Source organism: Hevea brasiliensis, chromosome 15 (genome assembly GCF_030052815.1).
Source record: "Hevea brasiliensis isolate MT/VB/25A 57/8 chromosome 15, ASM3005281v1, whole genome shotgun sequence".
In the NCBI taxonomy this organism is placed as follows: domain Eukaryota; kingdom Viridiplantae; phylum Streptophyta; class Magnoliopsida; order Malpighiales; family Euphorbiaceae; genus Hevea; species Hevea brasiliensis.
This window is the reverse complement of record NC_079507.1, coordinates 71163176-71187976: the sequence shown is the minus strand read 5'-3', so window position 1 is coordinate 71187976 and position 24801 is coordinate 71163176. Positions and strand designations below refer to the sequence as shown.

General features: G+C 34.2%; 3 protein-coding genes and 1 pseudogene across 4 annotated transcripts; 2 read left to right on the top strand and 2 right to left on the bottom strand.

Annotated features, from left to right (window-relative positions):
- Window positions 1-677: 677 nt before the first annotated feature.
- Window positions 678-5783, bottom strand: LOC110655574 (protein unc-13 homolog). The gene is made up of 5 exons (XM_021811935.2): window positions 4914-5783; window positions 3109-3990; window positions 2559-3014; window positions 2245-2431; window positions 678-2042 (listed from the first exon to the last, which is right to left on the bottom strand). The coding sequence occupies exons 1-5, from the start codon at window positions 5553-5555 to the stop codon at window positions 1066-1068; spliced, it is 3144 nt and encodes a 1047-aa protein (XP_021667627.2). The 5' UTR covers window positions 5556-5783; the 3' UTR covers window positions 678-1065.
- A 2697-nt stretch (window positions 5784-8480) lies between these two features.
- LOC110655576 (uncharacterized) lies at window positions 8481-16489 on the top strand (annotated as a pseudogene).
- Window positions 16490-17355: 866 nt separating this feature from the next.
- Window positions 17356-21320, bottom strand: LOC110655575 (heterogeneous nuclear ribonucleoprotein 1). 2 transcript variants are annotated; one of them, XR_009144225.1, is made up of 3 exons: window positions 20933-21320; window positions 18428-19730; window positions 17356-17936 (listed from the first exon to the last, which is right to left on the bottom strand). XR_009144225.1 is itself a non-coding variant. In XM_021811936.2 (2 exons), exons 1-2 carry the CDS (start codon window positions 21152-21154, stop codon window positions 18570-18572), a joined length of 1383 nt encoding a protein of 460 aa, XP_021667628.2. In that variant the 5' UTR covers window positions 21155-21320; the 3' UTR covers window positions 18227-18569. The 2 variants fall into 2 exon arrangements, 1 of the variants encoding a protein (XP_021667628.2); XM_021811936.2 differs by lacking the exon at window positions 17356-17936 and having other exon boundaries at window positions 18227-19730.
- A 1566-nt stretch (window positions 21321-22886) lies between these two features.
- Window positions 22887-24627, top strand: LOC110655578 (uncharacterized). Its single transcript, XM_021811938.2, has 3 exons — window positions 22887-23124; window positions 23216-23295; window positions 23387-24627. Exons 1-3 carry the CDS (start codon window positions 23041-23043, stop codon window positions 24300-24302), a joined length of 1080 nt encoding a protein of 359 aa, XP_021667630.2. The 5' UTR covers window positions 22887-23040; the 3' UTR covers window positions 24303-24627.
- The last annotated feature ends 174 nt before the right edge of the window (window positions 24628-24801 follow it).

The following is a 24801-nucleotide window of genomic DNA, read 5'->3' as shown; positions in this document are numbered from 1 at the left end:
GGAAGCGCTGGACGTGGCCCTGGCCCCCATTTAACCCCATTTCTTGCCACGTAGATATTATTTTCAATATTTTTATTTTTTTATGTAAAGCAGATAAATAATTTTAAATCAAATAAAACAAATTTAATTTATTATGAATTATTGTTCTAATCAAATACTGTAATTATTGGAATATTTACATTTTCTAGATTAAAGTTTTTTTTTTGTCATATTCGTAAAAATAGTTTCTAAAAAAAATATAATATTTTAATTATTTTAAATATGTGCTTTTGATTTGTATTTTAAATCAAAATCGAATAGAATAAAAATAAAATAATTAATTTTTATAAGCATATTTAGGTGATATAAAAATGTAAATTATTATGTAGTGTTTGATTTGTAGTGTTATTAACCATTTGATTTTCATATTTTTAGAATTATAGTTAATTTTTTATTTTTAATAAAATCAATTATTTAGTTCATTTATTCAATTTGATTGAGATATATGCATCAAAAGGAAGTAATCATTTTTATACCCAAAATACCCTCTTCTCCATTGCTTCCCTCTCCCTCTGCCATTGAATCCTTCTTCTTGGCTGTAGATTTTTCAAATTCTTATGATCTTAATACTGCTAAAAGTGTATGGCATCATTTTTGCTTACTTCTTTTAGGTTAATTAGAAAATCATTTTATAAATATGGTAAAATTAGGTATTATTGAGGTCGAATCAAATTACAAGATGAATTTCCCCCTTTCTCTCTATTTCATGGCCTAAGTACAAAAAAAATAGAAAATTAAATTAACAAATGAAAAAATAAAAGAAAGAAAGAAATCAATCTGCACATGACTTCTTTTTCAGGCTTCTAATAAAAAGCTTTTTCAAAGCATATATTTACTGCTAACAGTTCCTAGCTCTACAAAGAACTTAGGCCAATAATCTCTCAACCACCACCTCCCTGTCAGATCTTGATATAGCATTTAACTGAATCCTGTTTCGATAGCTCTCTCAAAATTCCTTTTTTGAAGTTCATTTTGATTACACGACCGAAAGTGCAACTTACAAGAGGTCAAAATTATCATATTCTTTCATTTCCTCTTTGCCAATTGGAAAGTTTTCTTCAAGAACTGATTTGCTGCTTTATCATTTCTGTGGCATAACACTCTTAATATTGTGTTTGGGTCTGCTCTATTCCACCTTCCTGTTGTTGGTGGCATTGGTAATTTTTGCCCTGTACCCACAACTCCTATACCGCTTGTTTCACAAGTCACAATGCTGAAATCTTCCATTAGCTGCTCTGTACATTCACCCATCAACGTTATTACCCCTTCAACTATGTCAGCCTCCCTCTCCACCACCTCCTCATCCATCAATCCTTCAGCACATGTGCAAAAAACACGCTTCAGATTCTCAAAATCTTCTTGAATCACTGGATGATCAGACCGATGAAACACTCGGGAGCAACCTCCTGCAAGCAAAACCATGAGGTAGGCCTCAAAAGTCGCCCTCATTACTTCTCTCATTGCCAAAGCCTGAGCTCTGTCTGTAAGAATAGCTGTCAGAAGAGTAAGATTCTGCTTCAGGGTTCTCAAAGCAGGCCTAATCCGGGCATTTGCTACATCGCCCACATAGAGAGTTTCATAGAATACTGAATTAGAGTCCAGGAAGATCAAACGATATGCAGCGACTTCTGATACACGTTGACAAACAGATTGAATGGATGAATAGGCTACTTCAAAGTAAGAAGAGGAAGTGGAACGGTTCTTGCGTTGGCTAGCATGACGAGTACGAGCTGAAGAAACAGTTCTTGGAGCAAGGGCAAGGGTCTTGTCTAAAGAATGGAGGTGAGAAAGAAGATAATGTAGAGTGTTGAGTCGAATGTAAAGGCGTTGTGTTCCCCGGCTTGTTGATGGCCTTGGATGGTGAGCTTCTGCTAATCCATGTCGGTGCATTTCTTCTGTGGTAACACTGCATGGAGTAGCTTTCTTCCACAGCTTAAAGAACTTAGAGTCGCGGTTGCATCGTGTTAAAGGAGGTAGAGTGGGGACATAGCTCTGTTTTGAGCCTGGAAAGATACCCAAATCAAAGCTAAATTATTAAAGTAAGCTCAGGAAATTCTCATGGATTGTTAATTTTACTTTATATGGAATTCTTTATTTTCACAGGAAGATTGGTTTTCTTCCTTCTAGAAAAACAAGCCAGAATAGAACTTCAACCAGGATAGTAGCAAGCATGGAGAAAATAGCAAAGAAGGTGCTTTTTCTTACCACAAGCTTCTACAAATTTGATGTATTCTAGGAAGAGATGCTCTAAACCTTCAGCAAGATCACAAATGAGATCATCAGTGACTCCAACGGGAATTTCAAAGAATTCTTCGACCATTTCCTTGGCCACTTTCATCAACTCCACAATTGACTGTGCATATGGCTCATTTTTAGACTTAGGATTCCATGTCTGCAACATAGATTGCACCGTTCATTGTACGATACTTTGACATAAAATGAAAGGTATCTCACTAGTGTTTTTATAAGCATAAATGTTCCATCTATTTTGTCATATAAATTAACACAAGAGAACTTACTTCAGAATCTCTCACTCGGAGAAAACATTCTCTCCCTCTTTTCATCTTTTCATCAATCCATTGTCTCATGACCCTCATTATGACTGAATCAACTTCATATGGAGCCATCTCTCGCACGATTGTTTTGCCTCCATCTTCACAGTCTGCTGAGTCTCCAACCACCATTTGAACCAAAAATTTTTCCAGCTTTCCAGCCCTCTGCAATACTTCAACAGACTCGCTATTGAGAGTGGACATCCCAGCAAGATACTGCTTCAACACTGCTCCATAGCAATGGTGTAGCGTTACAGCTGCAACACTGGCTGCAATTGGTTGCCATTTCTTCAGTATTGGACTAAAACTTTCCCTTTCTCTCAAGGCCAAATCCTCTGTTTCTTTAGCTAATTGGAGAAGAGCCTCGCTGGCCTCATCTTTCACTTCCACACTCGTACTCTTATAGCTTCCAGTTTCTATTACCTGTAATTCACAAATAGTTATAAGGATAAGAGACATTATATGTGTAGTAACAGAGATTAGAGAAGACAAAATGTAGAATCTTGTAATAACCGACCCTTGCAAATGCGTTCTTTATAGAAGCTCGAATGTAATGATCCACTCGATCTCCTGACGAATCAACTATTTTCCTGTCTTCTTTCCCTGTTCCTTCAATGAGAGTGACATCCTCGCCTAAAATCTTTGATGCTGATAAAGCCAAAGGCAAAAGATTCTCAATCAAGAAAACATTTCCCCTCTGGAAATAGTCATGGTAATGAAGCAATCTCCTCTCTGCCCACCCTTGCATCGAAGCCAACATAGAAGACAAAAGCTTAACATAGATTGCCTCTCTGTCTGGCTTCTTTGCATCATTAGCTACCTCCGTAGACAACATAGCATGCGCAGCATAGAGCAAATCAGGCTCTGTTTGAGAAGTCAATACATATTGTTGGAAAAGCACCCAAGTAAAGCAGAGATTGTGTATTGATCTATTGATTCCTAGGATAGACCATGTCTTCTTCATCAACTCCACAAGCTCATCAACCTCATCAAGGACTAATGTCTCATCCCTGAAGTCAAAAATCGATTGAAGTAGGCATGTGTAAAAGTGAAGGTTGAGAGGAAAGCCATCAGCCCAATGGCAGACATCGGTAGGCGCATCGGTTGGGCTCCGCCAAGACAAGGTAACAACACTATTGCACAAGGTTCTCATGGTATCAGAATTTTTGCTTGTGTCAATGGGTTTCACATCGCTGGCACGGATAATTTCTCGAAGACGCATAGCATAGGAATTAGATTTTTCTAGTGGGATTGCTGGGTGGAGGAGGAGGCCGGCCTCCAAGATTTTGAGCTGACGCCTTTGCCAAAGATGATACTCGTGCATATCATTGAATTCTGCTGGTTTAAGGTGGCGGAGCAGCTCCAATGGCAGGATTATCGTCTCTGCTCTCCTTCCCATCTGCCAAAGATTAAGACGTACATCATTGGTTACTAAACAGCCAAAGGGAAATTCTTTTAAAAAAAAAAAAATGGATTGCCAAATCTTATTAATTAAACTTGTGGATCCTTCTAAAAATTTCAGGTGCACCAATAAATCTTTATTTTTTTTAACTACCAATATTTTTCATATTTTTTAAATATTTGAAATGCCGAAAAGGGATAAAAAAACATTTTCCATTTAAAAATTAAAATTATGCCATTTTCCAGTTTGAATTTTTGACAAACTAGAAAAAGAAAAGCAACCTTACCATATATTCTTTAATGTCTTTTGACATAATTTGGTGATTTACCGTTATATATATATATATATATATATATATATATATATATATTTTTATTTTTTTTTTTTTTTTTTGAGTTGCATAGTTTGAATTTCATTCCTATAATTTAAGATCTAAATAATAAATGTAGTTATTATAAATTTAATTTTATTGTAAAATTAATTTTATATAAAAGCACAATTAATAATTTTTAAATTAAATATTTATATTGAAATATATATATATATATATAATTTTAATTATATATTAATTAATAATTATATTTAAATTTATAAATTATTTTTCTTTTTATATAAATTTGAGCATATATTAGAAAGAATTAAAAGATTATATTAACTATATTTAATAAAGTTGAGCAAAACACATAAATTCTTTAATTGAAAAGATTAAAAGATGGTATCTAAAATAAATTTTTGTATGCAAATTATCTTTTATTTTTATCTAATGTGGTTTATTATAAATTTAATATAGTAAGATTTATTTATTAAATACATAAATCTCATAAATTTAAATTTTAAATTCATAATTAATTAATTAGATTTTGGTAAAAATTTCTCTTATCATTTTTTTTTTCATGAAATAAATATGTAGCATTACGTACTTGGCCAACTAGAGTCCTCATCAGCGTCTTTCTCAATCGATTATCACTTTGTTCTGTCACCCTCATCTGTAGTCTCATTATCTCTGCCGAAGTTAAAGGCCGCCTTGCCCTTGATGCTGGCACAGTAGTAAACGTCGAAATCGGACTATATCCTCCACTCTGAAGCAGTGGCACTTTTGGAGACCCTGGTGCTGACCCCACACCGCCTCCTCCGCCCCCACCACTAACCACACTAGACATTCTCCTAGACGGCGACCTCTTTAGCATCTTTAGCCCTAGAGCCTGTTTTATCCTACTCGTTGGGGTCATCACGACTACTGGCCCGCCGGCCACCCGCCCACCACTGGAAGACCCTGAACCTGACCTCGATGGCGACCTAGATCCTCCACTATCTCCAATATCATGAAGATGATGGTGGGTAGAGTGAAACGCAATGGCATTCTTTCCACCGCCAAATCCGGGGGATGATCTACAAGCTGTAAAGAAGACTTCATATGCAGTCTCTCGGATGTCGTCGCGGTCGAGACTAATGAGGTCGCCAAATGGCCAGGTGAGGTCAGTCTCGGCAGGATCAATGGCAGTGGAGGCAGGGCCGGAAAGGAGGGGACCAGAGAAGAAATCTCGTGTGGTATGGTGGGCCATTAAAGTTGCAATAACAACACACAACACAAAATCTCTGGTCAGATGCCTAGCGGGAGAGGGTGGGGAGAGAAGGAGGACATTCTTTTAAAAAAGCATGATAGAATGAGAGGGGCAAACAGCAACCAACAAGAAATATGTGTATGTTAGTTGTAGGGGTTTCGTTAGCTGTTACAGCGATTTTGGGTTAAGAGAGAGAAACAAGATTGATGGCCGAGAAACAAAGTTGTTTTGCGAGGAAAACGAGGAAGATATGGTGGTGAAGGTTACCAAATTCTCTGCTGATGAGTTAATTTCTCGTTAACAGTTACCACAAAATAGTCAATGGCTGCCTCTTCTGATTTCATAGGAGACCATATAGATTATAATAATTATTATCATGTCTTTTTACTCAAAAATTAGTTTAAATATATCAATATAAATGGGGATTCCAAATGGGAGTTTTAAATTTGAATCCAATGAGAATTTTCAACATTTTCGTAAGCATTCTTCTGAAAAAAAAAAAAAAAAAAGCATTTTTACAAGGATTATAATTAAAAAAGGAATTAAGTCAAAGTCTAATTAACAGTAGTTTACGTTGCTCTGCAATTGGTTCTCTGTAAAATATATAAACATTCCATTTGGAAGACTGAGAATATATTAATTTGTTTAACGTTAAAAGATAAATAGATATGCCAAGGTTTGCTATAATTTTGAAAATGGAAATTAATTATGAAAAATATGGAATGATTTTCTAGCGTAATGGGAGGCCTGGTTTTTTTTGTTCTTCATCATCAAGACATCAACCATTTAGGGCAGCGGTGGAGTCTTGGTTTAAGCATAAGGTCTAAAATAACACTTCATTTTGTCTGCGTGTTATTCAAATTATTTATTATTTTATTTTAATAATTTAATTGAATATATATATATTTTTTATAGTATATATTTTTATAATTATATTATAAAATTTTATTAATATAATATTTTTTATTAATTTTAATTTTATTTCAAGTATTAGTTAGTAAATAAATTAATTAATAAAATATTTTTTAATTATTTCTTAAAATTATTTAACACATATCAATAAAAGGATAAACAAAATAAAAAAAAAAGCATATGACATATGTCATGTGAAGATTTTTAAGTATCATTACCAATATTTTTATATGTTACATATAAAATATGTTTGTAAAATAATTTTAAAATTTTATAAATAATGTTTTAGTGAATAATTATTTAAATATATATTAAAATAATATATAAAAAAATTATTCACTATTTCTCTAATTTAACAAAAGTTTTAATTAAAAAATAATTTTTAGATACATGTAATATGAATGAGCAAGGATGAAATTATAAATTTTAAAATTCTTAAAAGATATGATAAAAAAAATTAGTTAACTATTATTATTTTATAGAAGATAATATTTTAGTAGTTGAGTTTTAAAAATGTATTGATATTTAATATGAGGGAACATTGACTTTTTATTTCTTTTGACATTTTTATTTTAAAAATTAATATAAGAAAATATTTTTTAAATGAATTATTTTAAAAACATTATGGACCACATTTCAAATTTTTTATTTAGCTCACATAAATTCAAACTTATAATTAAAATAAAATTAATATATTTAATCAAGATACTAATTTCATTATAGGCATAAAATGATTTTTTAATGGATATAAATTATATGCATCTTTAAGATTTATTTAATATAATTTAATCTAACTTGATTTAATAACTGAAAGCGTATTACTTACTTAGCAGATTCACGTTCAAGTCTTTACCCCAATAATTATTATTGAATGAAATGATAGTAATCTTTATAGGGGAGCTTATTATTTTTTTAATCATGGTCATTATTAAGATTTATGTGATATTATTATTTGAAAAATCATTATTGAAAAAAGTATGGAAGTATTATACAAAGTAAATTTTACTTTGCTAATAACTATCATGGAATAAAATGATAGAATAAAGTAAAAGTAAAATAAACTAAAAACAAATTAATCATAAAATTCACCTTCCTTAGATGATGCCTTATCCTTGGATACCTTTAGAATTAAAAGCATGCAGAGAATGATAGTAATCTTCATAGGAGAGCTTCATTATGGAAATTTATTGTTAGGAATGAGATGAAGCGATGAATAAAGAAGCAAATGCACACACAAGAACAAAATTTATATAGTTTGGTTTGTTGCTTATGAACATATATGGGTGAAGATGGGACTAATATATATATAGAGAGAGAGAGAGAGATTGAGTTTTAAAAAATGTTTTATGGGAGTGTGGCACCTAATTTAAAAAAGTGTTTAAAAAATTATTATATGACATAGTTTTTTTTTAATCTTTATTTTTATATATTTTTATCTAAAAATTAACTTATTATATTAATGTCAACTTTTTATCTAAAAGTTTTCAAATTTCAACTATTAAAATCTTATTTCATTTCATATAAAAAATAATATTACACTAAAATTCTTAATTTTAGACATTATAAAACTCTATTTATCAAATTATATATTTTTAAAAGTAATTATTTTTAATTAAATTTTCAATCGTTTTAAAAAGGTAAAATATTTTTTTTAAAAAATACATATATATGAAATAAAAAATTTATTTATAAATTTAAAATTTATTTTTAAAAAACATTTATTATATTTAAAATCTATATTTTAAATATATATATATATATTTTTTTTACTTTATTTATTATTTTATTAATATATATCAACTAATTTAAAAAATAATATATCAAACAAATTTATTTATTTATTAATTCTCACAACAAAATTATAATTAATTAAAAATTTTATCATTATGAAAATGTAAAATATAAAAAATATATATTAAATTATATTATTAAAATAAAAATAAATAAATAATTCGCGTATTGCGCCAAAAAAGGAATAGTAGACTATTAAAATGGAGTGTCTAAAAGTATGATGTTTAGAAGCTCTCAAGCCGGGTACCTTTTGCACCCAGCCTCATGTATGCACACCGCACTTACTTACAAGGCTCTCTCTCAGTCTCTCTTATCAAGAGAGAGAATTTTCTCTCAATTCGATTGTTTGCCTGGGTCTTCTCCATACAACCGATAAGCTTTGATCTAGTTTTCCCTGCCCTTGGGGGTAAGGGAAGCAGCAGTTTGCTTATCTCTCCGGCTAGACTTGGAGCAATTCTCTCTCACCCCTTGGCTTGGTATGTATAGTTTTGGTTTGTGGTTTTTGCAGGGATGGTAAAAAAGGTGAGAGCTATCTTTGCAATCCAATGTGGTGTTTATTGTTGGTTGGGTTGGGGCTTACTGTTGAGCTTGCTGGATGAAGGTTGGGAGGTTTGTTTGGTGCTGGGTCTGCGGCTTGCTTTGAGCGACAAAAGGTCTCTCCTTGTTATGGTTGTTTTGCATCTCTGGGATTTTGCTGCTTCTATACCACATCTGAGAAGGTTGTCTCGTTGACTTATGATGGCAGAAGAGCGCTGCGACAACACCCTTTGTCGTGGTAGAGCCAAGTAGAGCTGAGCTCTTTACAAGACGGGTGTAACGGAAAAAATAATGTATGAAAAAAGAGTGAATTTGAACTTAATTACTAAAAGGGTGAAATTGAGTTAAGTTCAGACTCGCCCTTTTTGTATATTATTTTTTTTACACCCATCTGGTAAAAAGCTCAACAAAGCTTTATGGAGAATGGTGGTCGGTGCAGATGGTGAAAAATTGTGCTGTGATGGGCGATGTTGGATTGCTCTGTATGAAGTTGACGATGAGTGGGCTTCGATTTCTGGCTTAATTGTTTTTGGCGATGGCAAGCAACGGAGGAAGGTGGCGGTGGTTCTCTGTCAAAGCTGTCCTCTGTTTTCCAGGGATTTCTAGGAAGGGGACGGTTTGATTTGTGGTGGCTTGGTTTGGTTGGGTTTGATTTAATTAGGCTTGATGGACTTGTCCTTATCACTCTGTGTGGGCCTTTATTTCTCCTAAATCCAGTTGTAACTCTTGCCCTTATTGGACTCTTAATGCAAAATGGGCATTTATAAAAAAATCTTAATTACTCGGGCCATGGGAAATCTTGGCTTGATTGTGAAGATCTTGCCTTGAATGTGGCCAATTATTCAAGACTTTAACTTCTAACATCTGAGAAATCCGATCCCGGTGAAGTGGAAATCACTATTACATGTAGTCTCCGAAGAAAGTGTTGTGATGTGAAGGAGGCAATTAAAATAATGTCCAATATGAGAGTGGCAGTGGTCGGTGGTGGGATTAAGGGTCTTGCTTCAGCTCATGTTCTTGCAAAATCTGGAGTTGAGGTTCTTTCTATACAAGAAAAAGGGCCACTTGGGTGCCCATGCAAACACTGTTAGCTTTCATGGTGTTGATTTAGACCTTGGCTTCATGGCCTTCAATCCTGTAATTTATTCTTTTTTTTTTTTTTGACATATTCTATTACATTCTTTCTTTTCGATATCTATCATGAGACTTCAACAAGTGCTACTCATTTTTTTTTTCTTTCACTTTGTTCAATGATTATTGGTAATTTTTTTGGGTTCATTCGGCTTCATCTTAAATTAATCTCGCTTTTCAGCACTAAATGAGTGAAATTTATTCAATGTTCAGTTGTTGCTTATGCATAACAGGCAACGTATCCAAATGTGGAGTTCTTTGCAAGTCTTGGAGTTGAAATGGAGGTATCAGAAATGTCATTCTCAGTTAGCTTAGACGAAGGTGACAGTTATGAATGGGTTAGCAGAAACAGCTTCTCAAGTTTGTTTGCACAGAAGAAGAATGTGATAAATCCATACTTTTGGAAATTGGTTCGAGAAATCAACAAGTTCAAGGATGATGTCTTCAGGTAATATATATTCTGGAAATCCCAAATACAGAATCCACACTATGCATTTGACTCTTGGGAAATATACGTTATTTTTCTATAGCAGTTATCTTGAGTTGTTTGAGAGTAATCCGGATATTGATCGGCCTGAAAGCTTGGGGAATTTTATCAATTCAAGGGGTTACTCAGAGTTATTTAGAAAAGCTTATCTTGTGAAATCTCAGAGGCATTGCCTTTTGTCTCATTTTTTTCTTTTCCTAACTTTTCAATTCATTTTTTCTTTCCCCTTTTTTTGTTGCTTAGTGGCTGCAATAACGTTGTGTTTCTATAGTTTCCAATTTGTAGTTTCCAATTTGTGGTTCAATATGGTCCTCTCCCCAAGAAGAGATTATGAACTTTTCAGCTTTCTCTGCGCTTTCGTTTTGCCTTAACAATCATCTTCTTCAGGTGCATGTTATTGTTGTGAGAAATTGAAAGTATATATGCATGCAACCTTTAATTGGGATATATTGGCATAAATTAAAAAACTTTTTGCTTTCATGAAAATCTTCGCAAGCAAATCTATTATTTAGGTTTTTTATTCAAAGTGGTTTGGTTCTCTGCACAGATCTTTAGCAGTCCACAGTGCCTTACTGTCAGACGGCAATCACATCCTTGTGTCAACAAGGCCTTTGTTTGCTGCATTGGAAGTATCCATAGTTGGCTCCTTTTTTTTCAATTAATAAATCTAAGTTAAAGGTCTTGAAAGTTAAAACTAATTCTAAATGTTTCTAGTGTTTCATCTCTTGCAAATTTTGGGGGGAAAAAAAATCAGGTCAGACAACTGCTAGAAAGTTGTGGTTGTCAAATAAGAACTGGAAGCAAAGTATGCATGCTTTCAACTGCAGATGAGGGTAAGAAGATTTATTGAGTGTTGTACAGTTCCCACCTTTCCTGTTCTGTTCGCAAATTTTGGATTAGAATAAGTCTGGGTTATATATAGAGTTGGATGGAGCAAGTTGTTCCAAAAGCATTTCATTGGAAAATTGAAATTTTGTAGATGCAGAAAAAGGGCTAATATAAATCTGACATGAGAAGAAAGGATGAATGAAGAAAATTTTCCATAGTTTTGTTTATTGATCATCAATATCTTTTTTAATCACTGATATTTTGTTCATGTAAATATAGTATTAATTGTTTAATATTTAAGCAGGTTGCATTGTATCCTGCAAAGATGGTTCACCAGAAATGTACAGTGGGTGCATAATAGCTGTTCGTGCCCCAGTTGCTCTGAAATTATTAGGAAAGCATGCAACATTTGACGAAAGGAGAGTACTTGGCGCTTTTCACTACAAGCATAGGTACTGGCTGTTGTTTTTTTTTTTTACAATTTTCATGCATTTCTTGGCTGTCCATATCTACACAGTTAACTTTAACTTTCTACTGGCACTGATATTTTCCTTCATCATGACAAATCATTTATGCGGAAGAACCCTTCAGCTTGGTGCCCATGGAATTTCTTAGGAAGGACTGATACTAAAGGATGCCTGACTTACTGGCTGAATGTGCTTCAGGTTTGTAAATGTGTCCGTCTGTGGAAGATGAGCTTGTTCTGCAGTTTCAAATTCATTTACCAATAGAATATGCAATATATGAAAATTTGCACATTTTTATTTTTATTTTTTTAAAATTCTGTATTCAAATGCTCTAAACTCTTGCAGAATATTGGTGAAACAAGTTTACCTTTCCTTGTGACACTTAATCCAGATCGTGCACCAGATCATATCTTACTTAAGTGGTCCACTAGCCACCCAGTCATGTAGGTGCATCAAAAGCTTTGCTTGAACTTGACTGCATCCAGGGCAGGAGGGGTATATGGTTCTGTGGAGCATACCATGGTATGTCCTTTGCTTATAAAAATTGAAAGGATGATAAATAGATACAATCTTCCTTATTTTTGATGAGTCTCATTCAGTCAGATATGTTTCCACAAAGAACTGTTAGTTCCAAGTTGAATATTATGGATGTTATAACTTTTTGTGCTGGTATACTTGTTGTTTCTGGTGTTTTAGTATACTGTACTAGCTTTGCAGCGGCTGATCATCTAATAACTACATCTACATGTTCATTTGGTTTCAGGCTTTGGATTTTGTGAGGACAGACTGAAGGTATTAATAAGTTATCCTTAAGTTTCTTATTAAACTGTGATAAGCTATGAGAATTGATTCCTGTTCAAGATTGCAAGTGGAACTCTAAATTTGCTCTATTATTTTCTAATACATGATCAATTTACTAGAAAACTGAAAGTGAAACCAAATTCAGCTTATTTCTTTTTTGTGGTTCTGCACCTCACGAGGTAAAATTTCTTGGCAGTCTGGCATGGTTGCAGCTCATTGTTTGCTTGGAAAAAGTTGTGCTATCCTGAGCAATCCAAAGCCCATGGTACCGTCTCTATTAGAGATTGGGGCGCAGCATTTTGTTTCCAAATTCCTTGGACATTTTATTTCCACAGGTTCTTTAATGTGAGTGCACTTATGATTGAAGTTCTCAATTGATTTATGAGCTGTTGCTTCCTTCTGATAAATAATCTAGCCATTTAAATAAAGTGGAAATGATTTGGTTATAATCTATAATATGATTTGGATGTACTTATGGTCATTACTTGTAAATTATAAGCTGATACATCTTTCACATTCCTGAGCCTCATCAATTATGTTTACCTCAGATATTAATTTAAATTCAATGTCACAGGGAAATATTGATTAATGTGATTTGTGGTGCCACAGTTTAATAGAACAAGGAGGGACAATTTTTATGTTTGAAGGGACTAGTAAAAAATGCTCTCTTAAAACTGTTCTGAAAGTTCATAATCTTCAGTTTTATTCGAAGGTATATGCTTTTTTGTTGGTGTTTGATTTCTTTTGCAGAGATCATTTGCCTTGTTGAAATTAATGAAGGAAAAGCTTTAGCTTCAGTAATAGACATGCAGGAGATTATATTTTAAAATTTTGAATAATATTCTATTCTCAAGCATAAAAATCTCATTACCACTTACAAGAAATGAAAATTTTAAAATTTTGAATAATATTCTGTTCTCATGCATAAAAATCTCATTACCACTTACAGGAAATGAACATTTTTTTTAGGTAATGACACAAGCTGATATGGGCCTCGCAGATCCGCATATTGATGGAGATTTTCATTTTTTGACAAAGAAGAAGGTCTCCTAAATCTTTTCATGGTAAGATGATAAAGTCTGAAAAGTCTTACAACAATTTTTGTTTCTTTCATTTTCATATCAACTTTCAGTAAATTTTCCTTCCTAATCTGAATTGCAGGTATTGATTGCCAATAGAGATGCAAGTAAATCTGTCTTAAAATTGGACAACAGAAGGTATGCTTGACCAGTAGACTCCAAGATTTCGATTTTACCAGAATCTATTTCTTGGATATCATGTTGCATTAACCATTGTACCTCATTTTAGAGGTTGGTGGACACTGTTGTTATTCACAGCTGGTATTTCATTAGCAAAATTTTTCTTTCGGCATCTTCAAAGGAAAAATTCTCCTGCACAAGCTCGGAGGAATATCTCTTATCATTATGATCTGGTATAAGTAATGATAGATTTCTAATTATTCTCCTATTAAGTGATATTTGTGGATTTTTCTCTTAGCAGATATCGTCCTAGGTTGGGTGTTTTGGGGAGGTCAAATGATCGGGTGTTAGGTAGATGATATATGCTAAGTTTTTCCTGAATTTTCTATTGATAATAAATTTTTTCCTTATAAAAGAAAGTGATATCTGTGGATGGATAAGTTTATTGGGGAGTAGCTGAAGGAACCTGTAACAAATTCCCATTCCAGTCTATTAACACTAATCTCTCAATAGCAAGCTCTCATCACTCTCTTTTTCTTTTTATTTTTTCAAGAGTAATGAACTTTTTGGTCTATTCTTGGATGAAACAATGACATATTCCTGTGCAATATTGAAGGTAAGAAACCTACTTTTTGTTGATCTTAATTTCATTAAGTGCAAGAAATAAGTAATATCATCCCTTCTGTGCTATTGCTTGAAAATTGTACTCTTTTATTTGCATGTGAAATCATTTTATAGACAGAAAATGAAGACTTAAAAGCAGCACAGCTGAGAAAAATTTCACTTCTTATTGAAAAAGTGAGTCCAGTCAGTAACCATTTGTGAAATTTTAATTAAAAGTTTATGCTATTTATAATTTTGTGTATTTACCTTTAAGTCTTTAACCAAACTAGGCAAGAATTGATGAAAAGAATGAAGTTCTTGAAAATGGTTGCTGTTGGGGAAGCTTAGCTATTGAAGTTTTCAAACAAATTGGATGCAAATATACTGGCATCACTCTATCTGAAGAACAACTTAAATTTGCAGAAACAAAAGTGAAGCAAGCTGGGCTTCAGGTATTAATTATGAAGGGAATGGAATATATGTGTACAAAGATGGACAATGTTTGCCTTTTCATGTGTCTGAAACTGTTTCAAATTTTGTTCCCAGTTCTTTATGTACTGTTTAGTCCTCATATGAAAGTGCCTGAAAAATGATGTTTTTTAATTCTTTTTTGTTACTTTGGAAATTTTTAAAGGGGATGAGGGCCTGAAAAATGTTACAAAGTTTGAACAGTGTGATGTATAGTAATTGAAAACAGAGAAAAATTTGTCAAAGTTGTGCCTAAATTCTGACATGGAAATAGAATATAACCAATTTGTTTCTCAGGACCGCATCAGGTTTCTCCTTTGTGACTCGCAAATTGCCTGAAAGCTACAAATATGACAGAATCATATCTTGGTAAGTTCTGTCATCACCAAATATATCTGGCTCTATCATGCCAATTACCAAATAGATACACACAAGTTATGTAGTGTCCTCTTTCAGTGGAATGATAGAACATGTTGGGCATGAATATATGGAGGATTCCAATGGTTGCTGTGAATCCGTGTTAGCAGAGGATGGGCTTCTTTTTTTACAGGTAATGATGAAATGGGAAGACTAAAGAATTTCATGCTTAATTACTCTTATGTTTGCTTGATTTTCCATTCCATATATTGCTAATTATCAATATTGTGGTTGACTTTTGCTCAATTCATATCGATACTGGATAAACGATATGATGAGTTCAGGGAAAATACAGATTTTCTGAAGTAATATATTTTCCCTGGCGGATGCTTGCCTTCATTAAGTAGGATAACATCAGCCATGAGTACTGCATCAAGACTATGTTATAAGCAATTATAGTTAAATCAATTTGTATTTCTTATAATCTAATTTTTCCCCTTAAATACTGACAGAAGTATTGTGCAGTGTGGAGCATGTGGAAAATATAGGAAGCAACTATTTTCGTACCTTAAGATGCTGGAGGAAAAATTTCTTGGAGAACCAGGGGTAAACTTACAAGTTGCCTGGTTGCCATCATAATCTTTATATGGTAATTATCTATGACTTCATTTTGATGCTGGGAAATTGATTTATGTTCATAGAAAAATTCTTGCCATGGGATTTGATGACAAGTTCATTAGGACATGGGAATATTATTTCGACTATTGTGCTACAGGATTCAAGTCACATACGCTTTTGGATTATCAGTTGACACAATTTTAATGTTGTATTAGTCTCTTTGCCTTGTCTGTTCTTAATCAATCATCAATCAACAATTGCGTATGCAGGTTGTATTCTCTCTTCCTGGAAATATTCAGACATTGGGGGATCCATACAAAGGTTTTCCATCAGCATACTCTCATCAAAAGGACTGCAAATGCATCTGCTCATCATCTTGCAAAACTTAGCTACAGGAATATTTTGCCGCGTAATCGGCTCTCTGCGGCCCCTAATTCTCTTGCTAGAATCTGCAGTCTTGATGCCCACAGGGTTGGTAATGCATTTTGCAGTTAAAAAAAAAAGCCAAGGAACCAAATCATTTTGCATTTTGCCTAACCCAAATTAATGAGGTTAGAAATACAAATGTGGCACAATGGGGTCAAGGCTAAGGGCCCAAGACTATAGGTTACAAAGCTCATTCAAGATTCGAGTCCAACAACTTGATTAATTTGACACTGATTCTCATTACTAGTTGTCAAAGCATATTGAAGGGTGAGCTTCTTGGTTTATAAAATGAGGACATTTGCATAGACACTTCTTAGCGTGCATCCTCTTTCTTGTTTTCTCTAAGAATTTTTCAAGTCAGTGCATAGCACACAAATGTTAAGGACTACGTCTCCTACTCTGCGGTCTAGCACGGCCGCTTCACAAAGTTGTTCTGATGCTGGGAGCAATCCAGAACACAAGGCACCTTGTCCGCTAGAAGTTATAGATAAGATTTCTTGGATTCTATATCTCCGCTTCATCTTGTGTCCATTTCACAAAATCTTACATCTTATATGATTTTATCACTATATCAAATTAAACACAATTTTTTTTTAACTAGCACTATAATAGTTAAAATATCCCAGTCTCCATTTTCCAATGGATGTACTGAAGTCGACAGTAGTCTCTAACCATGTCCTAAATTATTTTGTAGTTTACAGGACGCAGAGAGCACAAATTTTACTTTCGAGGTAACAAGTGAAACATGTCGTCTCAAAGTTTATTTTTAGATTAACTTATATCAGACCAAACTTAGTAATTGCACACTTTTCAACCCTCACACAAACTTCAATGACACCAATTCTACCCACTTGGTTCAACATGCAAATTGAAGAAAAAAAGCCTAATAAACCATTTAACACCAATTCTAACCAGCAGCAAAACTATGAACAGATCATTAGATACAGCTTCAGCAACATGCAAATTAGTCATCAATAACCCTTCAAAGTATGCGAACTCAGCTAGTGCATCAATAACCGACCCCCTGATGGGGATCTTATCTCTATTACAAACAAATTTAAGTCTGACATTCACAAGAAGCAAATTGACACATCCTAGCATACACTAGCTATGGAAGCAAGCAAAACCATTACCCCATCCAAATGTGATGCATAAATTCTAAATATTCACTCCTATTTGAATGAAGAAATTCATAAGTAGCGGTAACTCTATTAAAGCCTGAAGCCCTGAACCATTTCAACACATCACTAGTATTAAACAATGCATCATAGTAGACAAGCATAGACCCTTTGCATGTTGCTTAGCCCGTTTTCAATAAAATAACTTGCCAATAAACATTATAAAAGCCATTAGCTTCATTCCAAAATCTAACAACACTACAGCTAAAGACTCTCCGGTGCTCTAAACATTTGAAATGACAAATGATCTATTCCAGGTTGCCACATCTTGTCATAAGAGACAGCTGACAGCTCAAGTCAACATACCGCAAGATGTTCACCACACAAAATTGATTAGCGACCAGGAACTCGAATGATTGAGAAATTTATAACTTGTAACGCCAAGAATCTGCAAACAAGACTGATGGATGACATCGCCTGGCTGAAAATGGCCCTTCTCTTAACTCACTATTTCAACCAATATGTCCTCTTCAAATTCCAGTCCATGCTGAAAAAACCCAACACTGAACACACCCCCACTATGAAGCTCAGGCGATGAGTGGACATGTGACTCCACCTTAAAACTCGAGCATCTCCTCCTGTACAACACAAGGGCAAATACAGGGGGAAAATGATTATGACATCCTCAAAGTGTCAACTACCACTACGATTATCGCTATCCATTTACGATGAGATCAACCCAAGTGGCTCATAGCTCCACAGCTATCAGTAAAAAACCTCTGCATGCCTACTTTCACACCAAATCAAGCATATCTAATTCTAGATTTCCCTTGTAATCTTATTCCTAGTCAGAAACAACAAAAAAAAGTGAATGATGGTAAGATGTCAACAACAAAATACCCAACTGCAATCAAACCAACACACAAAATTTAAAAGTGCAATAGATTAAACACTACGATAGGGAATGAAAGTTTCCAGTAAGCTAGCAGATAATTATAAGCACGCCAAACTTAGACCACACTCAGCAAGCAAAAATATTAAAAAAGAAGGGCATCTAGTATGCCCTGAACTAGTTATCATAGACTAGCAAAATAGATAGTGCAAACTACTGGGATTTAAGCAATCCAACCAGTCCCAATGAGCATCAGCATCCAATTTGAGCCACTCCCCCTGCCGCTGGGAACAAGAAATCTTTGGAGGACCTCATGCAAAGTACGGAAAGAACCCATAAAACACTGATGAAGATCCAGTTGGCATCAATGTGTTCATGATCACTGTTGTTGGCCTTGCCGACTCTGAGCACCACCATACCCCCCGCCATAACCAACTTGCCCACCATGAGGTCCATTTGCCTGAGGAGTCCCATAATTTCCGGAAGCTTGTGATGGCTCAGATCTCCAACCTGCATTTCCATATCCTGGATTTCCATTTGCATCACCATAGCCACTTCCCATGTAGCCACTGCCACTCCCCTGAAGTTCACCTGCACCTCCAAAATTACTGTTTGGAGTACCCCCAGAACGCCCCCCAACAGCTCCATATCCAGCTGGATTCCCATAAGATCCATCATTTCCACCATAACTTCCATATCCATAACCTTGATTCCCATAGCCAGCAGTTCCACTAGGAGATTGACCAGTAGGTGTTGAACTGGGACCACCACTACCAGCACCAATATTTGGTGCACCCCATGAAGCAGCATTTCCATAGCCCATGGCACCGTAGCCAGATGGAGCTTGACTGCTCCATGAGCTTCTAGGGGCACCAGGTGGACCACTTGCATACCCAGCATTTGGGACATTGGGATTTCCATATGCAGCACCAGCACCACCACCACCATAACTACCATAACCACCATAGCCAACACCATTATTGGCAGGGCCATATCCATAACCAGGTGCATTATAGCCAGAGGAACCATAAGGAGGAAAGCCACCTCCCGTGCTCTGAGGCTGCATATACCTATTTGAATCCATTCGACCATCATATGAATTTGTGTTGCCCCCAGAAGCACTATAGCCCTGATAACCACCACCACCACCGCCGCCGCCGCCACCCATAGAGCGGCTTCCCCCACCAGGATTAGCATCTTTAGGAAGAGCTCTCTTTACTTCAACTTGCTTACCATTCAAATCATGAAAAGTTTTGCGCAAGACCCGGTCAACGGCATCCTCACTATCAAAGGAAATAAATCCAAATCCACGAGGCCGTTGGGTGTTTTGGTCATACATTATTACTACATCAGTAACATGGCCAAAAGCTTCAAAATACTGACGGAATCCGTCCTCAGTCAGAGTGGGAGGTAATCCTCCAACAAAAATCTTTTTGGTCCTGATATTTCCACCGCTGCCATTGTTTCTTGCTGGATTCAGGTTTCCAGCTCTGGCACTTGTTTGCTGCTCCTCTCTTGACAAGGCCTTCTTTGCCTCAACCTGAAAAACCAGAGGAAGTAGTTGACTGACAAAAGTAAACTCAAATTGGAGATGCAAATAATACTATAATAATGCTGCAACTGCTAAAATTATTTAATTGTTTACATACTTCTAAAATTTCTATTAGAAAATACTTCTTATGCAAAAAAAAAAAAGGTTTTATATATATATATATACACACTCAAAGAATCAATCAACAGACAAGGACACTTTTGAAAGTCTCAACGTCATTGTTGCCTTCTCTTTGATCTGGCAAGGAGAGCTGGTGGTCAGGGAGACTCAGAGAGGAAACAAGCAAAGCGTGTTGTGTGTGTGCAAGGTGCATGTCACAAGTGACAACCACAAACTAGAAGATTTTGCATAAGTAGGAAGAACCAGCACACATAAACAACAAGAAGTAGGGTAGATAATACAAAAAAATTAGAAAGAATCCACTAAAAAAATCAGTAATTGACTTGAACAAACTTCATGGTCATGTAAATACAAACGCACATGGGATCAATTCTAACAACCATCATTCATAAAGTTCAACAAATACACCTCTTTGAAGAAAGCCCCAATTGTATGAACAAAAAAGACCTCATGTAAAACTTTACATGCATCCGTGGTAAGAACGGAAACATAAGCTGAGGATAATGCAATTTCAAAGTTTGAAGAGCATGTGCAAAAGCGTTTCTATTTTCTACTAACAACTAGCCTGCAAGGCCATGTTTATGTAACATGGATTACAAAGTTTGCAGAAGAACTATTAAAAGATCTTCATACTTAGAAACTCGAAAACTACTTAAAACAATTAACGAATTCTTTAATAGCCACTAATATCAACACAATCAAAATAAACAGTACAGTCGAAGTGACACCCAAAAAAAAAAAAAAACACTAAGAAACCAGAAAATCTGATAACATTTAACGAGGTAAGAAACTGATTCAATGATAAATCCAATATACAACACCAGAAATCCACTATTCACATCACCGCCAACAACACCATAAATGACCCACACCCAATAAAATTAACTCAAAAGCCAAAAACCAATAAACCAGGACATAGAAAACAACCATAACTAGCTGAATCCCTAATTGAAGCAAATCATTTCCCAAAAGCAGAACAAGAAATGCAGAAACCTAATTAGCAACAATAATAACAGACCAAATCATCAGCACCTGATAAAATTAACACCAAGAAAGAAAAACACTCTTACCGTTCTACTATCGATTGTATGCTTATCTTGGAGAACCCTATCGAGGATGGAAGGATCTGCGAAAACGACAAAACCAAAGCCTCTGGGTCTGCCAGTGGTCTTGTCTCGCATTACAACAGCCTGTAAAATATCGCCATATTGAGCAAAGTAGTCCTTAAGCTTCTCTTCAGTTGTCTCCCATGAAATCCCACCAATAAATAGCTTTCCCTGATCTGAATCCATAAATATTCAGTTTATATAGTTAAGTTACAGGATTCTCTGTGGCTTCAGAGATGGGTTTGTTTTGGAAATTGGGGAATTTTACTTTGGCGGGGGTTTTGGGGTTTGGGATTTTCGTGGAGAGGGTTTGGTTTTGGGAGCGAAGAAAGAGAGCGAGAGCGGGTGGATGTAAGAGAGTTATAAAGGAGGGATAATGTCGAGAGTATGCTATTTGGAGGGTGGAGATTCTTTCAAATATAGATGAACGGTCACGATTTAATGTGGTGAGGAGCAGGATTGCTGTCGTCATTTCAACGTTCGCCTTTCTCCTGCTGGATCTTGCATGTTGATCACGTGATCATCACGTGACGCTTCCCAAACTCGATGGTGTCATTGACTGATTTTCTGGTCCGAAATAGTACAATGAATTGCATGATAGCGTTAAATTCAATTAAAAAAAAAAGTGACTTTAAATACATGTGGTGTGAAATATAAACATAGATTATATATTAAGAATTAGATTTTTTTTTATATCATAATTTTTATAAATTTAAAATATAAAATATATAATAAAATTTCACTATTAAATAAATTAATTTTATATATTTATATTTTAAATTCATAATTATCATATAACAGTAAGTAAGAATTTTTCAAAAAAATTATATAAAGGAAAACTATTTATATACAAAGCCATTGATTAAATGATACAAAATCAAATAAGCAAAAATAAAGAAAAATGATAAATTATTATTTAATTTTTATATTTTAATAAAATTAATTATTTAATTTTTATTTTTTAAAAATATATTATTTAGTTTACGTATTTTACTTTTATTAAACTATTTAGACCTTTTATTAATTTTTTTATTGATTAATATTAACTAAGCTATTATTTAATTTTTTTATTTTAATGAAATTAATTAGTTAATTTTTTATATTTTTAAAAAATATATTATTTAATTATTATATATTGACTCTATTAATTATTTAATTTTATAATTATATTTTATACATAAATTATCATAATTCTCTCTCCTTATTTCTCTCTTATCTTCCGTTATTTTTCTCTCTTAACGTTTCTTCTCTTTTTATACCCTCATCCTTCTCCCCTTCTCTTGCTTTCATTTATTGATTTAAAATGGTATAAACTATCTATATGAAAAAGTTAATTATTTTTTTTTAATTTTTAAATAATCAAAAAAATTATTTTATAGTAGAAAAAATACAAAATGATGTCAAAGGAATTCAAAATTTAAAACAAATGTAAATTTAAATTTATTCTCCATATAGTAAAATTTTTATTTTTATTTAAGAATATATATTTTAAAATATATTAGTTTGATTAAAATAAAAGAATTAAATAGTAATATTTTTTAAAATAAAAAAATTAATTAATTTTTTTAAAACAGAGAGACTAAATAATAGTTTGAATAGTCTGAATAATGAAAAATTTAATGAAAGGACTAAATAATTTAATGAAAATAAAATAAAAAAATTAAATAATATTTTTTAAAATATAAAAATTAAAAAATTAATTTTATTAAAATATACAAAGTGTATTATAATTTTTCCTAAAGAAAAAAAGTATGGATCGAAAACTATTTTTATTAAAAAAAAAAAAGTAAAAATAAATGTCTTTGAGAGCAAAATCTTATGCATGCTAAGGAGCCGCAATTTTGCGAGTGAAGACAAAGCTGTGCTTCTCTTTTATTAAAGTCCATTTCTTTCATTATTAAAGTCCAACGTTCCTATTTTCAAAAACCGTTGGAGCCAAAATTACTTTTCAATTTCCATTCTTTACATTACACGATCTCTCTCTCTCTCCCCCCTTAGTATTTTAGCCTATCTCACCATGAACAAGAAGACCGTCTAGCCACATATTCTTCATCCCAACTTGGAGAACTCTGATGGGGTGCTTTCTTGCCTGCTTTGGCCTTTCTTGCAAGGGAAAGCGCAGAAAGCCTGCCAATAGAGTTCAACATGGAGACCATGTAAGCTTTGTCTTCAACATTTATCTCAGTTCATTCATGTTCTCTTTGAGCATGATTTCAATTTTGTCGTTTGTTTTCTTAAATCTAGCAGGGATTTGGTAGCTATGAACCTCTGGATTCAACTTCTGCGGTTCTGGATATAACAGGGGAGCCCATAAACTCTGAGCTCAGGTCAGTTGCTGATTTAATGTCTCAAATTCTTTCCTTTCTAGCGTATATATTGTGCGCTAAGTTTGCTTGTTTGTGTGATTATTGCTGACAGGAAGAAGAATAAGGAACAATTGAACTGCAAAATTAGAAAGAAAGTTAGCTTTAACTTGAATGTCCGGAGTTATGAGCCGATTCCAAATGAAGAAAGTACGGACCATTTGTGGAAAACTGAGGAAGATGAAAACAAAGAAGAGATTAGCAAAGAAACTACAAAAGAAGACCAATCTCCGTCTCTTGCCGAGGGGGATTTGATAGCGACAAAAATGGCACCTTATCCATCGAATTATAGATATCGAAACTGCATTGACAGCTACGATGAAGAGTATGAAGAAAGTAACTTGGATGATGATGATGATGATTTTGACGAGGATGACGAAAGTGGTGGCGATATTGATGATATGGGAATAAGCCAAGAAGAGTTTTCTGAGAAATTAATGTCTTTATCGGCGAGTTCAAATAAGAGAGAATCCTCAACTGAGTTTTCTGAGGAAACATCCGAAAATCTGAAGCCCCTTGGAGATTTGAATGAGGGAGGATTGAAATCGATTGGGATGAATCGAAATGCTCGATCTAGGAGTCAATATGTTCATTCTGTGCTGAACCCAGTAGAAAATCTCAGTCAGTGGAAAGCAGTGAAGGCCAAAGGAAGGTCACCAGTGAAGTGCCACAGAAAAGAGAATATTGCATTAGAGCAACAAGTACGGAAACCCACGCCTCCGATGCAAGAAATTGCAGTTGATGCCAGTCTCTCAAACTGGTTATTTTCCTCTGATTCCTGTCAGTCCAGAGCCACATCCATTACCAAGAGTAGCACCATAGCACCATTCCTGTGCAAACTACATCATCAAAGAAAAGTTCATTTGGCAGCACATTTTCGGGTAGAGGCAGAGAAGATATGCCCACTTAAGATATCACCAATTTGGAGGCTTGACAACAAATCATATTGTTCAAATCCTCCGTCGAGTTGAGAAAATTACACAACACATTGATATGGATTGAAGCTAAGACTAATTTCATAGAAGAGATAAGAAGTGAAAATAGTTGTTGTCATGAGAAGTTTGAAAGGATCTACGCATCAAAAATGAATCTTTTTCAGAAGTTGCTCTTGTTATTTTCTGTAGCCTACACCGTGCAAGTGTGAAACAATTTGGGGTGTTGTTCGTCTCTCTTCTGATTCTTTGATCCACTTCTTCTGATTGGTTTCAGAAGAATGATGTTGGGTAGTTCAGTTCAGAAAGTGCGTTCGAATTTTTCTCTTATTTCTTTTTCTCATGCTTTCATTTATTCCCTCCATTTTCTCCTTGCTTCTCCCATGATTAGTAAAAATAACATGCCAATTATTCTTAGTCTGACAGCAGCAGTAACCAAAACGATTAGGTTTTCCTTTTGGTTACAATGAAAGGATAGGCACTTCAATAATAAGTTAGAAGACAAAATGTTGAATCATTGTGGAACTATAATTTATGC